At 42.8% G+C, this 18,538-nt stretch overlaps 1 protein-coding gene across 6 annotated transcripts in view; it reads left to right on the top strand.

Annotated features, from left to right (window-relative positions):
* The window catches only part of SAMD11 (sterile alpha motif domain containing 11), a 257,130-nt gene that overhangs the window by 214,261 nt on the left and 24,331 nt on the right, over positions 1–18,538 (top strand). For all 6 annotated transcript variants that reach the window (XM_082274532.1, XM_082274531.1, XM_082274534.1 and 3 more), the window contains exon 9: positions 17,137–17,252. In XM_082274532.1, coding sequence (XP_082130658.1) covers positions 17,137–17,252 — 116 coding nt within the window. The remainder of the gene's footprint in view (positions 1–17,136; positions 17,253–18,538) is intronic.

Raw genomic sequence — 18,538 nt, 5'->3', positions numbered from 1 at the left:
CACGAGAAAAAAAAAAATATATATATATATATATATATATATATATATATATATATATATATATATATATATATTCAGTATCAAGCGATGAACATAATGTGAAGCTTCTTCATTTGAGAGCCGTCAGAGGTACACAAAGAGTGTTCACTCCAGACTAGAGCTGCAACAAAATTTCAGTGGCCAAAACATATCTGCCAAAAACTGCATAAAATAACGTAACATGGGTGCGTTATTGATGTGATCTTGCTGCATTTTCAATGCATTTCAATAGGGAGGTGTGTTTTTGGTATGGTTTTTTGTAAACTGAATAAAAATGCAACAAGCAAGATTTTTGGGGGTGCTTTCACACTACTCTGTAGCAAAAATCACGATTTTGCTTTGTTTCAGATGCATTTGTTGTGCGTTCCTGGGTTGCAAGGTGCAATAATTTTTAATGAAATAAAATCCACCAGACAATATCTAATATAGTAAAAAGTCCATATGCAGTTAATGGTGACGCAGGCAGACCACGGTAATCAGGGCTCAGTAGCCATGAATATCGTGGTCAGCTCACAGAGTGGTACACAGAAGGTGGCAAGATCAGCCTTGTTTTTTTACCATTTAGAGAGGGGCAGATTAGACAGCACAAGGCACAAAAAGTAATTTTTGTTCTTTTAGTGTCTGCTTTAAGTATTTTCCTTTTACAGCATACTTTTCTTTTTTAGTTGTCAGTACCTGTGCAAGATGTTTTTAGTTTGTATTCATAGGTGTTTTCCAGGTAGCTAAAGACTGCATCATACTATGCTGCTTTCATTGTTAATCTAACATTCATTCAAATGTTTGTGTGGAATTCAATGTAAGGCAAAAATGTATAGTTACTTTGCTTAGCATCAAAGGTACAATAAATATCTCTAAAGCCTTTGGCACCTCGCTCACTTGATTCTGTGGACCCGCACCTTTATTATAACCACAGAACACATAGTACATTATATATAGAGTACATTCTGCTGTAAAGAAGGGTGTTATGGGGTCTTCCAGAAAGTGTCCCTTGAAACTATTGAAGGTTGTCTCTAACATTGTGCAGTTGACTTTTTATTGTATTCCATGTGTCTGAATTATTTGATATAGCACTAGTCACAATAAGTAAAGTCTTCTGACAATTTCATCAAGAAATTAGTAGGATCTGTTTCAAACAACAGCTTAGCCGGAAGCAGGGGAAATTTGCATTGGTTAAAATAGTTTGCTCTTACGTTGGTTCAGATCAGGTCAACAGGTGTGTTTTTATATGGTAATATTTATTTAATTTCCACTCTAGCTCATAGTCATCTGCAGTGCTCCGAATCTGGCAGCCTTCTTTGACTGAAAATGACTCAAGTCGATATTTTATTTTCTCCATTTATGTGTAATTTCTAATTCCTGGCTCTGAGTTTTCCTTTCTTTTTTTTCCCCCTTTAGTCTCTGTTGTTACACAGGGAGTTCTGGTTTCTAGGCAAGAGCAAAATGGTCTTAAGATGTTAATCTCACTCTTTGGAAGGATGACTAGGCGCAGAGCTCTGGAAGGATGTGTAGGATCAGTCTCTGCAGTAGGATTGCATTAAGGGCCATAGCGTTGTGGGAACATGTGTGAGCGAAGGGGTTTGCACTTTGGCTAACCCTTCCCATCATGGGGAAAGCTACAGACACGCCAGTTGTGGGGATTGCATGGTTCCTGTCCAGCATAACTCCAGGAAATCCTCCCAACCTCTGTGTGGCCTGGATGTCTTCCAGGGAAGCCAGAGGAAAAGATGAAGAAAGCATGTTTGGGTGGGGGAAAGAGCAGGAGAGAAGGGAGCAAGTGTGTCTGAGGAGCTAGATCTGGCTCTGACCTATAAATTCCATCTGGAAGGGAGCAATTCCTCCTTTCTGCTCCAGACTTCATGAGGGAAGAGGGGAATGTGGTTGTTGTTTAGCACCAGATAAAAGATCATTGTCTGGGCAGGACCGGATCTTCTGCCGTTGACGCTGGCAGAGGACTAGTAAATAACGGTTGATTCCAGTAAGGGGCGGGAGAGTCCTGGGGCTTTCTATAGGATCAGTGTTTGGCAAACAAAAACTGCGGTTGTTTTTCTTCTGTCTGGTGCAGGCTTGACAGGGTGGGATTATCTGGCTCCCAGAGGGGCCTGTTGCCAGACACTTTTTTTCCCCTAGCTAAATAGCGAGACAAGCCTGAAACTCTTGTGACATTGTCAGACTGGAGATAAGCTGGCCACTCTCCAGTTCTGTTGTCACTCTGGTGACACAAACCCAGCAACTAATACCCCCCCCCTTTTTTTTTTCCAAAAAGCACTTTTACTGACATATTTAACATTTTTTAAGCATTTGGGAATCACTCAACACTAGGTAATTGAACGAATATTAGATTCTTATGAAGCAAGTTGTTTTCTAAAAGTCCTTGTCTGATTTGTCCTGGTAATACTTTATAATTATGTTTTCTGTGATGAACTTATTGTGGCACATTGGAAAGGCTGCATCTTTGCACCATAAAGTGGTATTAAACCCAAAAACAAACTTTATTATATTGCAGCTTATCCATCCTTAGGGCTCATGTATACAGGCCAGTTAAAAACCTCTTCTGAACGCTGGAAACCGGCGATGAAAAATGTTTGTTTACGCGAGTTTAGCGGCAGTTATGAGCATTTGAAGTTAGAAGCCTTTTTTAAAGATAACCTCAGGAGACCCTCCCAAATGGCCACAAGGCATGAAAAACAAGTAAATTATTAACTATTTCAGCCATTCTGTGAGAGAGGAGCAGCAGAGAGGGATGTGCGCTTGTAGAAAGCGCTCTTATTTTTTGTGTTTTCACTGTGGATCCCATCATGAGCATCTTTGCTGTGGTGTTATTTTCCTTTATTTTACCTAGTGAATCCTTCCAGTAACACATTTTATAGGCAGTTACAGCAAACTTGTTTTTTTCTTTTTTTGGGATAAAGATTTAACATAAATTAATAAAAAGCTGACCATTGTAAGCACCCCTTTCAAATGGTTTGTCTCAACCCCCTGACTGCTACTTTATATGAACAACTTGGTCTGTTAAAATAAGTTGAAAAATAACAGACTTTGGGCCAGACCTGGTGTTTTTCCACACTGGAAGAATGACAGTCACTGCTAGGACACATAGAAAACAGCTGAAGTGATGTGCAATAAAATGCAGCTGTATTTTACCTTTCCAAGCTGGATCACATGTCACTGTACAGCAGTGCCTGTAGATTGACATGAATGAACTGTCACTTGTGTGCCCTGCAAATATATAGTTAGCAAAAAAATAAAAAGGAAGCTGTATGATGCACAGAAATGTGCACCACACCGCCTTCTTCCCAAACAGGCTACTGATGGACACTAACCTCTGCTGTATTTTACTCCATATGTAAGAATTGCTAAGCTGCAACTTTAATACATTTTTGTTTTGGGGTATAATTCTGCTTTAAGTTCACCACACACGGTATAATTTGATTGTACAATCTCTGTCAGATCAATCAACTTACATAGAGTGCAATGTCCCACCTGACTGTATAGAGATTGGTTGGCTAGTTTAAGTAGGTCCTCATATTAAAAATGTTTTGTAGATCTAAAGTTGATTGTACAATGATTGTATGGTCCGATTGTAACCTGTATGGTGAGCCCAAAATAAATCCAGGAGGTGGGGAGATATGACACTTGGATTTACTGTAGAATTTCTTTTATTATATTGATTTATTTTCTGCAAAAGCACATGCCTAAATGTAAACGTGAAAAATATTGTGGTTCTAAATGTGTCCTGTTGAATATATAAGACTAGGTCTATCTTAATACTTAATAATTTCCTAAAAAAAATGGGACCTGTGATGTGCCCCAAGAGGTTGCAGGGGGCCCAACTCCTAGTGGATTCACCTAGGTTAAGTGAAAGCAGGGGCCTACCAAAACTGTTAAGGGGGGGGACACAAAGTAGGACTTCCCTTTTAGGGTGAAATGCTGTTTTATGGAGTGTGTGATAATCTAATGGCTAGATGCAATATCAGACAAGTATGTGGACCCCACTGTCAGCCTGCATACATGTAGTCCATGCCCCCTTTCTTACGGAAGTTTCTCACATTGCCTTATTCAATAGAAAGTTCTTATTAGGCATAGTAATCAATAGCAACCAATCAGAATTTATTCTATGAAAATCTGACTAGTAAGTCTATTTTTCTTTTACACATAAACCTGGCAGTATGAACTCATAGTAGGTGTTGTAACCTGGATACGAAGGAATGTGAAATGCACACCTGAATCAAGCATGCAACCCAGGGCCAATACTAGTTCCTTACAAAATAACCAATCGGGCTGCTGTGATGCCGGTTATCAGACTACAGTCTCAATTTTAAGGCTTTTCATTTAGGACACCAGACATATAGTTTGGAGATGACCTTCATAGCTGCTCTGTATACTTTGTAAATATGTGAACAGCACAATTGACACAGATCTCATCACCCCCGTGTAAGCAGTGCTTTATAATAACAACCCTACACAGCTGTGATGGTGTAGGAGGAGGTCTGGTACTCATCTGCTGCACATCACTGGGGCACTGACAACTTGAAGGTTCACTGACCTAGCAGTCTACTTTGATATGCCCTCCCCCTTAGTTCAAACAAGTGCAATGCCACTAAAGATCACGTGGTGTTCATGTGCCTTGAACTTGCACAGGCCATGCATACGCCACTCTGTCCTGGCCACTTCCCAACATACCAGACCTGCTGCTCCACATCTCCAATCAGAAGGCATGACTTTGTAAGTACCAGAGAAGTGTGCCGCTACACCGCCCGCCCGCAGACATTAAGTGTTCCTAGGTGTGCAGGGATAGGTGCTTACATGCCTAGATAAAAACATCAATATCTGTGTGTAATGCAATCCTAGAGATCTGTTCTTTAATAAAATGCCCCTAATGAATGACCGAAGACTACCAAGTCTTTTTCAGAAATTGTTCAGTCTGCATATTATGTGCTTATCATGGGTAATTTTCGAGAGATTTCACAGATGGTTCCTATTTTAGAGATTTCTCATGATTAGCCGATTAGCATTTATTAGTCTCTTTTAGAACCCGTTTTGTGGACTTGCATGATTGTAAAGAGTTAAGAGCACGCACTGATGCTGGCTAGCCTGGAGCACATAGCTGGAGCTGACAAATCCCCCCCCCCTTCCTCCGCTCCCAATTCTCTCCCAGAGGCAGGGTGCGTGAGTGGAAGATAGATTTATGGCAGACGGAGAGAAGGGGAATTGCATGAGGTGGAAAAGGCTTGGCATGGGGTAAAGATTCCTTCCCATCTCTCTGTGGGAGAACTCCAAGGGAGGAAGAATTACTGAGCATCTTGACAGCTCTGAAACCTAAATGCACCCTGGGATCTGTTATCACTTGGTGCATACAGCCAGGGACCCAGCTCACAGGAAATTGTTGCCACAATAAAATAAAAAACAACTTTCTTTTGCAGCACATTGACTTCTACATATAGGGAGAAGAACTGGAATAAACATTTCAGGACACAAAAACAACATAATGACCCTTATGAACCAGGTATCTTACCCTATCTTGACCTGACAAGGGAATGCCAGATTAGGAAATATTACATAGGTTGAAACACAGACAGATGTTCACCATGTCTAACGCCCTTTAAACCTCAGCTGTGGTCCAAAGTCAACAACGTAAGCTGATTTAGCCTCACAGAGGCAAAAAATTAGGGGTTTTTATGTTTCTTTAATAAAAAAAAAAAAATCTGCAGATGGGTTGAGGGTTTTTATTTGCCCAGAAATAGGTTTTAAAACAGAGTTGACACCAGCATAGTTGATAAATGGGCTTTTTTTACTCGCCTTAATATGCCCTCTCTAGCGCCTCTTTTGGTAGTGGAGATCAGTGATTTGGTACTATGGTCTTTGTCTGCCGCTGACCCCTGTTATGGTTGTAGTTATGTTGGTGAAGTCTTCTTTGGACTGAGAGGCACCTGTCACCTGACAGAAAATAGGAGGCAGCGTTATGACACCCTCCCTGGACTACGTGGGTTATACTGCCCCCTACAGGAATAGGACACTAGGCTGAAAAGAACTTGACTACACCTATGGGGCAGTCCCAGGGGGTATACTCCCACTCTCTGCTATAGGTACTCATTTTTTTCTGCCTAGTCAGGAGTAAAAACCTAGTTCCTTGCTGGGATCTCTGGTCCTGGCGATTTTCTTTTTGTTAAATGGAATTTTTTCCTCTTTATTATTTTGTTCCTGATGAGAATCTACAATCAATTGCTGGACTGGGCTATGGACTGGATAATCTAGGTCCGAAGGGTCCCCCCAGTCTGGCCAGTGAGTGCATGCAGACCGCAGATCCATGATAGGTTGGCTGCGACATAGCCCCACTGGACAGGGGCTGGCCTGCGAGTTAAATGTCTCGTGAGGACGCATACGACCTGGCTTCGGCCCGAATCACAGCGTTCCTCCAGGCCTTCAGCCCCCACATTACGATGGAGTGGTGGTCTGTCCGGACCTGTGCCCACCCTGTTCCTGGTGTGGTAAGCAGCTGTCCCCCCCCCCCCACCCCTTGAGGGTTTTAGGGGTGGACAGTGGCCCCTCCTTGGGATGGCCAGACCCCAGGCTCCCCTCCTTCCAATGCAGAACCCCCCCTTTCTCTGTGGTCTTTTGCAGGCCTTGATCACACCTCATCTGCCTAAACCCCCCCCATGGGGAGGACATACCATTTTGGATCGGCCTGGGGTGTTGAGCTGGTGATGGGGGTGGGTAAAGAGCGCGTCGCCGGGGACCGGCCGATCAAATTTAGGAAGGGGGCTGGGCCTGGTGGGGGCATCTGCCAGGGCCCCCCTTCCCATTGAAATAATTTTTGGGTTCCTGGGGTCCCCGTGTGGTGCTACTATGTTCTTTTAGCTTTTTATGCTACAGATCGGCAGCCATGTTTGTGTAGCCTTGGCGGCCATTTTCTTGTGGTTTCCCATTGAAAATAGCAACGGCCATGTTTTTGAGGCCGAATGGGCGGTGATCGGCGATGGGAACCCCTCTTCAGCCCCTAGTGCTGATCCCTGGATATTTCTCTTCCTGATCACTGCATTGTGTGCAGTTAGTTTGGTGCTGTAAGTGCCTGATCGGTGGTGGTGAGTTTTTTATGGGGTTCTTTCTCCCACTCTCTGCTGTAGCAGCAGTAGTGCTCTGTGCTGGGCCTTGTGGTGCCACCAGCGCCTGACCTTGAGTACCACCATCAAGGGCCAGGTTTCGGCCTTGGCTGTTCTCTTTCAACGTCCATTGGCCACACATTACTTGGTGCGTACCTTTATCCAGGCAGTTTGACACTTGGCTCCTCCAGTGCGGTCGAGGGATCTCAGTTTGGTGTTGTCAGTTCTCCAAAAGCCTCCTTTTAAAAATATTCAGGAGGTTCCCCTGCTTATGTTGTCCCAGAAGGTGGCCTTTTTGGAGGCAATTAGTTTTGCGGGCAGGGTGTCAAAGCTGGCAATGCTGTCTTGTAGTTCACCTTACCTGGTGTTTCATAGGAATAAGCTGGTTCTTCGTCCACGTCCGTCGTTCCTTCCAAAGGTCGTCTCTGATTTTCATTTTAATGAAGACATCGTGTTGCCTTCCCTGTGTCCCAGGCCCCAGCATCCCAAGGAAATTGTGTTGCATCCCCTGGATGTGGTTCGGGCAATCAGGGTGTACCTGGCAGCTACAGAGTCTTTTAGGATGTCAGACTCACTATTTGTCCTCACGGATGGACCTCGCATAGGGTTGGCTGCTTCTGCAGCGACCACTTCCAGATGGATCAGACAGACAGTGATTCAGGCTTATTCCATTAAGGATCAGGTTCCTCCTTTCCCTGTTAATGCGCACTCTACTCGGGCGCTTAGTGCCTCCTTGGCCTTCTGTCATCAGGCATCAGTGAAGCAGGTTTGCAAGGCAGCTACCTGGTCCTCTGTGCACACGTTCACAAAGTTTTATAAGGTGGATGTGTTGGCATCTGTGGATGCTTCCTTTGGCTGCAAAGTTTTGCAGGCTGCTGTTTAGAGAATTTGGTACTCTGAGGGTGTTTTAATTTTTTTCAGGTAAGCTCCAGTTGTTTTATGTTTGAGCACCATGTTACCTGGTTGGCTATGTTTAGCTTGGGAAATATTTTTTCTTGCTGTTCCCACCCCTCATGTTTGACACTGCTTTGGGACGTCCCACTTAGTTAAGAAGATCAGGAGCTGTGTCTGTCAATAAACGAAAGAGAAAATGGGATTTTTGACTTACCGTAAAATCAATTTCTCTGATCATTGATGGACACAGAATCCACCCCTCTATGGAGTTAGTTTTTTTGCAAGCAGCGTCAGAAGAAAAAACCCGAGTATCTATAGCAGCGAGTGGGAGTATACCCCCTGGGACTGCTCTATAGGCACAGTCAAGTTATTTTCTGCCTAGTGTCCTACTCCTGTAGGGGGCAGTATAACCCACGTAGTCAAGAAGATGAGTAGCTGGGTCCGCCAATAAACATCAGAAATGGATTTTACGGTAAGTCAAAAATCCAATTTTTACTTGGCTGAAGCTGTGGTGACATGATGCCCGTGTCTTCTCCTTTTCCTGGATGGGTTCCTTTCAGGTTTCCACATCCCTGCATGGCATGGGCAATACTATTGGATGTCCAGGAATAAAGTTCTCTCAAGATCCTGAAGACTACTGATGTCAGAGGAGGGGACTGGCAGTCTCAAGCGCCAACGCATCGCTGGATCATCACATCCAGAAAACAGACTATGCTAGGATGGATGTGCCCAGATGCCTAGCATGGTCAGTTTGAAATAGCACATCAGTGGGACTGGCAAGAACAGCACGTAATTAATTCAAAGGAAGCAACACAAAGAAAACAAGATATGTTTTAATACAAGTACATGCCACAACAGACACATCAGGAATATAAAATATTGAGGTAACAGATTCTTTAGGGAATGCTAAAAAATGGAGTGAATTAAATGGTGGGGGTATAGCCTAAAAGGTAATCTAAGCCAATCTAAGAATGGACGAGAACTAGAAGTAGGCTGATGATGGGGCTGAAATGGTCTTGTACAGTTATATGGGGAAGAAAAAGGAAGTATTAATACAGGAACGCCCCAGTGGCTACATGAAGCCGAACATAAACAAATCGAAATTCTGCCATTTCAGCAGGGACCTGACAAATTTAAATTCATATATGGGCAGACTGGTTGTTTTGAAGTCGATCTGTATATTGACTCCAGTACAACCCAACCTGCTGATGTTTTTTTTGTACGATCACTGCCAGTGGCTATAGCTGCCAGCAGTCATCATTGTATTCCGACAGCAGAGAAACCTCCTGCTGTCAGAATGCAATAGCAAAATAAACAGACTGTGTGGATGAGGGAATTGAGTAATTTTCTTTCCTTTAACCCATGGTTGAAGAAAAAATATTTGGATAATCTATGGCCAGCCTTATCCCTGAGAATAATTCTAGCCTGTAAAGAACTCTTCTGTCAAGCACGGATTGTCACTCTTCCCCACACATACAAGGAATCCACACGTGTGAAGAGTAAAATCCTTTTAATAAAACTTTTAGGGTCCTGTCTGCTAGTCTTGGCTGGTCACTGGATCTATGTGCAGTGGCTTTGCATGCGACAATGCTGCTTGGGGACAAGACAGGGTTAAGCGATGTAGCAGCTCATTTTAGCCGCATAATGTGTAACCCTGTAATGACTTTAGGTATTGATTATTTGGAGGCCATTAGCGCTTATTGTTAAAGAAAAGTCAATACTTTTAAAACCTTGTGAACCATTTGTCTCCTGTTAAAGGACATATCAAATTTACCAGCGTGCAGCGCAAATCCCTTAATGCCCTGCATGGCTGGAGGAGCTGTGCTCTGAGGATCAGAAAGCAGAGACACAGACACAGGATCCATGAGGTTGGAAGGCTTTAAACACAAATACTGTCTCAGCAATCTCTGTGCCAGAACCCAAATCCCATATCTACTCCCCTGGCTTCTCAAGTTGATCCACCATATATGTAGAGACCTGAACCAATGGTAACGAGAAAGAGTAACCTCCAAGGAAGATTATATATGATGACAGTGAACCTGTCTGTGTTTTCTCTGGGCTGTACAGTTTAGCAATAGACTGAGTAAAAGACTGACTTCTTCAGGAAGGCGAGTTCCTTAGCACAGCCCCTCCTTGTGTATCCCAGCCTTCTCCTCTTGTGGGAGTGTCTAATTACCATCTGTGCTGGCCTAGCTCCTGTCAACCTCAAACTTTTATGTAACTGCCAGGGGAGGAGAAGGGAATACTATACAGTGTCATTTAAGCAACAGCTCCAAATATGCTGGGGTTGCAGACATCACATCCAAGATAGTGGTGCCCAGTAACAGTTGTAGGGCTTTTAAATACGTACATAAGGGAGGTCTTTACGGGTAAATGGCAAGCATAATTGGGGCAGACCAGAGAGCTGTGAGAACTGAGCAATCGGCGGTGTTCGATTGCTCCGTTCTCAGTGTTAGAGATGTCGGGGGACCGATGCTGCATCCGGCTAGGTAAGAATCAATCGTAAAAAACAAAAACAAAAAAACATACATCTCTTTTAAGCAATGACTATAAAAAAAAAAAAACCTGGAAGCTGATTGGTTTCTGTGCAGAGCTGCACCAGATTTTGCACTCTCCAGCTTTATTAAATCAACCCCAATTTTTTGGGGGAAATTGTTGTTCAAATGAATGGTCTGATGAAAGGTTTTTTTTTTATATTAAGGTCATTGAAAATGACATTGGAGCACTTCTTGCACCTGATGAAAGAAGTTAAATTTGTACATACCAAAAAGGCTTTATTTGTTTATACAGAAACTTTTTCTTGCCAGCTCTTTAGATTGCTTCAAAAGGTCTGGTTGTGTTTCTAAATGCACCAAATATACCCGACTATTAATATTTGTAAGTAATGACACTGCAGATCGTGGATCCAGGGAGTATCTGATTACCTTGAGGGTTGAGGAAGGATTTTGTTCCCTATTGGTCCTTTATATAAGGCTTTGTTCCTTCCTCTGGATCAGCTGCTATAATTCTCAAGGGTGCAGGCTTTTTAATTTATTTATTTTTTTATGTATTATTTAACCTTACTGTGGAACTAGTAATATTTCAGTTTGTTGATGTCTGATATCAACATTAAAGTTGATCAATCCCCCACCCTGTTAACACTTACTGCCCTGAGTAGTGGTGTTCATTTGATACGCTGTCGATGTGTTTTTTGGCAAGCCTTTCGCTGCCTGGTGCACATGGGGTTAACGTGGGGCATTTGAAAAACATTCTGAATTGCTGGCAGTTCCTCTTCAGTGAGTGACAGGGAGGGAGGGGGGGGGGGGGCGGCAAGTCGCCCTCTCTCTACAATTATGGAAATCACTGGGAGCGAAGTATGTAAACGCAGCTTGTAATTGCCGCGTGCTGACCTCGGCACGCTAAGTTTACTCGTCCTCTCCGGTGGTTTTGCGAGGACCGTCTCTATGGCAACAGGGCACATGGGTCCGGCGTTGTGGGGTTAAGCGAGCCTTATAAAACCCTGTAATGTATTTTGGCTGTGAGCCTGTGCGGCGGAGGTGTTTGAGTGTGCACGAGGGACCAGTGTATCAGAGCGTGGCGGACTGCTGCGTTAGCCTATCATTTCTATATATCGCTGCCGCACAATAGGCTCTCATTTATCATAGTGTTTGAAAAGAGAGCTGTCTGTGTTGCTACAAGTAACCAGTCAGCATCTTTGTTTTCCATCATAAGCTAGAAATGCACATGGGCGCATCTGATTGGGTGCTAGTAGCAACATAGTGCTTCAAACATAATAAGGCCCTTTCCTAGCAGTTTATAGGTATGTGCTGTTTTTTACAATAATAACAAAAACAACAACCACTAGATTTTACACCAAAACCCTTGCTAGAAAGAGTCTGAAGATGACACATTTTTTGCTCAGATGAGTAAAAGTATTTCCTGTGTATTCAGTGACAGCCACGATCTGTTACGCAGCCCATCTTTATGGAGGGGGGGGGGGGGGGTGAGTGATTTAAAGGTCATGTGTTCTGGCAGTTAACTGAATAGGAAATTATTTCAAGATCTGATGATACTTCTGCCACATTTTAGACAAATAAATATTCAGACGTCTGGCCTTCTTTAGATATAGGAGCATGAAACTTTTCAATAATTTTATTATTTTTCTTAAAGTTACAAACTCTAAACCAGGCTGCAGAAAAGACAGTAACATGGGAGGGTTTAGGTTTTAACCATACTGAACTTCTTATTTTTGGGACATGTTGGGTCTTATTATCGAAAAGTGGAACTCCAACTAACACCTTTTTTGTTCTGAGGTTAGAACCTCTGCCCCCCCCATCGATGGTAATTCCATTAAGGCTGGGCTCACACTTAAATCAGATGTGGCTCACAGCAGGGGTGCGGTACGTCCCTGTTCTGTATTTCAGGGATGAAATGGGCCCGAATTTTTGCCTGAATTTGGACCTGAAACTGAGCCAAAAGACACACAGGACTCCTGCGCAATCCACTCCGCAGCCGCCATGGAGATGTGTGAACCGGCTCTATTGAGAGTCGGGCACACTCTCCTGTCATGTGAATTGGATGCGGGAAAATCTACATCTAATTCACACTAATGTGACGTAGTGATCGATCAATATTGGTTTTTCGTTGCCGATACCGATATTTTGGGCAATGCATATCGGTATCGGCCGATATGCGCTGATATTTTTGTACATTTAAAAAAATAAATGTTACATTTTTTTTTTCTTGACAGGTACTCTTGTGGAGGGAACTGGGGGACCCCAAACTCCTCCTTTGCGCTTAAAAGCATTCAAAACGCCAAGTTTGGCTGTTCTGAATGCTGTCATTATTTTGAATCTGGCGCCAGTACCCGGAAGAGATGTCATGACATCACTTCTGGGTTTTTGCATGGAGACCCGATCAGAGCCGAATGCGGCTTTGATCAGGTCTTCGGCGGCCCTGCAGGCTGGTTGCCCGGGTCTCCCGCTCTTTGTAATGACAGCTGAGTGGCTTCTCAGCCGCATCGGTTGTCATTACAAGACAGCCGACCGTCAGCTACGGACGCCGGTACCGGGGTGATGCCTCTAGCTGCATTCATCACTCTGGTACAAGCACTTTCCCGAAATTTCGGCAATATGGGTAACCTCCGGGGGCCGATTCCGATATATCGGGGAAAGTGCATATCGGCCCTCAATATATATCGGCTTTGCCAATAATCGGTCGATCCCTAGTGTGAACCCAGCCTAATGCTATTCGCTTCCTGTTGTAAAACCAGCCAAAAGTCCAATACCCCACAATAATAAGGGAGAGCTTGGTGATCCAGCAAAAAAGTCTGGTGTATTTAGTTTCCTCTTCCAGCAGCTGACTTCAGATCTTCAAGGAAGGAATATATACTTTTGTATTGTTTGTTGTATCACCAGGGCAGAGATTGAAGGGACAATTCCCCAAATCTGTCAGATCTCAACCAGTGAGATATAAATATTCAGTCCCCAGTTGTGATTGATTAGTGCATATACAGTATAGTATATACACACACAGCAGTTGTTCTTAAAACACAGATAAATGAAAAAACTGTTATTTCACAGTCCACCAGATGTGTAAGGTATTACAGTTCTCATATATAGCCTTGTTCAAAAATAATTAGCAAATTGTTAAAGGATACATTCACACTTTGTAACATGTATATAAGGTATAACATGTTCCTGTGCTCCAGTCCCTGCAGCCCATCAATCCCCCATGCGACAGTGGACAGGGATCCTCTCCCTGCACCCACTATCACAAACCACGCAGCTGCTCCGCCCACATGGCCTTGCCATTCATTCACAGTTTCCTGTGAATGAATACACTAAAAGTGCCATCAGCCATTGATACCAGACAGAGGTACGGGAAGACCGCTATCCTGAGAGTCTGCAGGAACCGGACATTATATTCTTCAGATCACAGGTGCAATGCTCTGCAGTCTTATAAAAAAAAAAAGAATACATGCACTTAACCTTTAAAGTGATCTTAACAACGCAGCAAACACTATCCAAACTACTACTATGTAGGATCACAGTGCCCCAATTTCAGCAAGACTTGCCAGTGAGCCGGTTCCAGTTTACAGACTGAATGGGGCTGATAGGCTCATTCACTAATTTTCTTGTTCAGTCACTTTATTGAAGTTTTCAGAAAACAAGTTGCATGTAAAACCGCATAAAGATATGATAACCATGTACCATTGCAAGAGAAAAGGAGGAGGGGAGGGGGTACAGGGATCAAGGATGATATAAGTGGAGAATCAGGGGCTTTGAGTGGTGGTTGTAAATTGTCAGCAGTCAGGGAATGTAAACATGTACAATGACCAGCTATGATTTTAGACCTCTCTCTGTCACTGAGACAACATGCTGGCTCTTTAAAAGTATCCATGACTAGACTGGATCTTGAATCCTGTCAATATTTTTGTTTATCTATGGCACACAGTTGTAATTTCTCTACTTGCTTTCTTATGCTTTTGTTATGGTAAGAACCATTATGTTTATAGAATATATATTAATTTTATTTGAATTTATATATGTGTGATTACTGTTAGATATTAGTTGCTTTGAAGCAGATTTTGTTAGGGGTGTATGGTAAATTAGTGTTGAACTAATGCACATGGGTGTTATTAAATGTAGTATGGTGATCTGGGTTTGAGAGTCAGGCAAATGGTTAAATTCTGCCTGATTTCCCACATTGCATCCTATATAAAAGCCGCCTCACGTCTGGCAGCCTCGTCTCCCCATGATTACAGCTAATTACATCGACCGGACACCTCCTCGCCCCCGCCATGCAGCTTTAATTGACCGTTATTCATCTGCAGGCTGTCCGGGTGGCAGAGCACTTGGCAGCCCAGCGACAGAGGCCTCGGCTAATTGTCGGGCCTGGGGGATTAGGCCAGGTGATTACACACTTCACGGTGTAATTACATAAGCATCGCTTGGCTGCTGCCCCGGCTCGGAGCCGAAGGTCACTTTCTGCGTTACCTGAGATTAATTGGAGCTGCCAGTAGAGTGCGAGGAGCTGGCGGAGCGCTGATATGATTAGCAGGACGTTTGAGCAGCGAGGAATCGATGGCCGCTCTTCCCAGACAGCACGAGCCGTGCAATTAGTTTAGTGCTGAGCGAAGGGAGAGGTGGGGGGAGGTGATAAGTGGGGGCTTAGAGCAGGAAAGGGGGGTGGATGCCAACTGTAACCTTAAAGTAAAAACCGGCGTGGTGTAAACACATGAATATTGGTACTCATAGTCGGTTATGGCCGTTGTCCTGCTGCTCTCCATTGTTATGGTCTACTTTCCCTAGATTTGGGAATATTAGAGGGTCAGGCCAAGATTTCAATATAAAATTTTTTTGAACATACAGCATAGTACACCTTATATGGAACTAAACATGGGCTAGATGCGGTGATATGTTAAATCCTAAATATTTTGCTAGCCGTACACATCAGTTTTTTGATCAGCTAGCCATAATTGAGATGGATGGGGGAATTCTCCCCGCTGTGTTATGGTATTCTGCCTGCAGCCCTGATGGAAGCAAAATCTTCCAACAAGCCCATTTGAAAGCAGTCAATCCTTAGATCACTTGAACTCAAGCAGGAACAGCTGCAGATGGATCAAAATTTGGCCAGTCCCTGCTGAACCAGCCTAATTTTGATCCTTCTATGGCCAGTTTACCTGAGAAACTGTGATCTAATAAGAGCCAGTCCGCATGCTTCCCACAAAACTAGACTGTGGTGATCTCCATCGTCTATTGCCATTCCACAAATTCTAGCCTAACTAGGACTAATGGTGCTGTTATCTGTGCTTTCTTACTTAAAATAACAACTACTCTGTATTTTTACATTACTAAAACCCAGAAATGTTGCATTAGTACAGTACTGTATGTGCTGTGTGGACTTAAGTTGCAAAGAACTAGATAGAGTTTAACCAGGTTGTCTCAGCAGAGACAGAACCAGAAATCAAATTGGGGTAATATATGTTACTTTTGGCTGTCGGCGCAGGAACCTACATGTCTGATACATCTTTTTTCCTCAAATTTACCTTTCCAGGTGTCTTTGTGAATTCCCATGTTCTGTGACACTCATCCTTTGTTGAGAGACTTGCCCCCATCTTTGGCCTTAAATTTAGTCATTTATTAAGTCAAGTCCAGCTTTACAGCAGTGGAAAAAAAAAGGCAGTTGGAAAGGTAACCTTATTGATGAAAGTGGCTACTATAAAAATAAGTAATTTCATTTAGAGAATACCATGGAGAATTTAATAAAAAAAACAAAAAATAGAAACCATATTTAAGCTACCATGACCAACAGAAGGATATCCACATGTGTATTTTCAAGGAAATTACAAGACAATGCAGCATAAAAGGAAAGCTCGTGGTTTTGACTGCGTCCCTCCTAGATTAGAGGCATTTGTCTTACTAAAGATGGTTGTTGTAGGGGACCCATCCATCTGGCAGCTCAGTCATTAATTTTTTTATAACCTTATTACTTTGCCAGTGTGGCAGCGCCACTGTGTTGTACATCTGGGCTCCTGCATCTGACTCAGTTGTACTATTGCACATTCCCAGATGTTGCCAGAAGCTGCTATATGGACAGTGGATAGGCTGCTCAGGGATCCATAATGTCTCAATAGTCAAGGCATGACTATCCCTAAGCTGAAGCCATTAGGGACCTACTTCTGCCTGTGAAATTGGGGGAAGTAGTATTTTTTGTTATTACACCTGGTATTTGCATGCCCCTTTCATGCGGATTGCCAAGACACAATGTACAAATCTTATCTTCCCTAACTATGATGTATAAACTGACAGTACTGCAAGAAATGACTTCCATTAAACTCGTTTGGCGATTTACTGACACAATTATCACAGTTATTACTTTGTAGTTATAATTGATATTGATGTTACAATCATGCTTGATTATGGAAAGACAAATACTAGATTCCATTTACTGCTTTAATGGCCATCTGTACTTCTGGTGTCGGTTTTATGAAAATTCTAATAGCTGGTAATGGTGTGAAAATATAACTTTTCTGGCATAAGAACTATTCATAATGTATGAAGGTATGACTAAGACCATATGAAATCTGCATTTAATAAAAATGAATTTTTATTTCACTCCTCAGGGACATTTCTCACCCACCTCCTTTGCTGTCACCTCAGAATGCCCCTCATATTGCCTTGGGACCACATTTAAGGCCACCATTTCTTGGGGTACCCTCTGCTTTATGTCAGAGTCCAGGTATGTAACCATAAGTCCATATTAATTTATGTATAAAAGTATTTTGTTATATTTGTTTATTCAGTGCAAATTATTTCAATTGGATCCTGTCAGAAAGCGTGTGAGCTGCTAACTTCCTTTGCTCTCTGGCTCTCTGCCTGTGCTATAATCTAAAAAGCACTGTTCCAAGTTCTTTCCTTGAACTACAAACCACTTCCCACCTGTGTTATGGAGATGGGATGAATATGGAAGGGGTTCTATAGTCCAAACACACTCCCTATCCTAGGGTGACAACATTAATCCTCTATGGATATTGTACAGCTAGTGAATGATGTCACTCTTAGGACAGAAAGTGTGTTACTGGCAGGATCATGAGGTGAAAATAACAGACAAGAAACCATGAAAAATGAAACTTGTGCAGCTACTACATCTAATGAATGATACGATGCAATATATTATATTTTTGTTTTGGAGATTTAGATAAAGAAAAAACACTACAGTTTTTAAGAGTAACAGCACCTGGGACAGTACTTACCATGAATAAAGTGTCTTGTGTGCTGTTGACTGCTTTGTTAGGTTATATCTCAAATCCACCCCAGATACCCCCACAGTAGTGATCTCAGCTGCGAAAGACACTCATGAAGTGCTAGCTACAGTATCTCACAAAAGTGAGTACACCCCTCATATTTTTGTAAATATTTAATTATATATTTTCATGTGACAACAGTGAAGAAACTACACTTTGCTACAATGTACTTGAGTGTACAGATGGTATAACAGCGGAAATTTGCTGTCCCCTTAAAATAACTCACACAGCCATTAATGTCTAAACCGCTGGCAACAAAAGTGAGTACACCCCTAAGTAAAAATGTCCAAATTATGTCCAATTAGACATTTTCCCTCCCCGTGTAATGTGACTTGTTAGTGTTACAAGGTCTCAGGTGTGAATGGGGAGCAGGTGTGTTAAATTTGGTGTTATTACTCTCGCTCTCATACTGGTCACTGGAAGTTCAACATGGCACCTCATGGCAAAGAACTCTCTGAGGATCTGAAAAAAAGAATTGTCCCTCTACATAAAGGTGGCCTAGGCTGTAAGAAGCCTGCCAAGATCCTGAAACTGAGCTGCAGCACGGTGGCCAAGACCATACAGCGGTTTAACAGGACAGGTTCCACTCAGAACAGGCCTCACCATGGTCAACCAGAGGTTGAAAGCACATGCTCAGCATCCTATCTAGATGGTGTCTATTTTTAAATAGACATATGAGTGCTGCCAGCATTGCTGCAGAGGTTGAAGGGGTGGGGGGTCA

Source organism: Pelophylax lessonae (genome assembly GCF_965119305.1).
Source record: "Pelophylax lessonae genome assembly, chromosome: 12".
Lineage (NCBI taxonomy): Eukaryota > Metazoa > Chordata > Amphibia > Anura > Ranidae > Pelophylax > Pelophylax lessonae.
The sequence above is the reverse complement of the archived record's forward strand: the minus strand, read 5'-3'. Positions and strand labels throughout refer to the sequence as shown.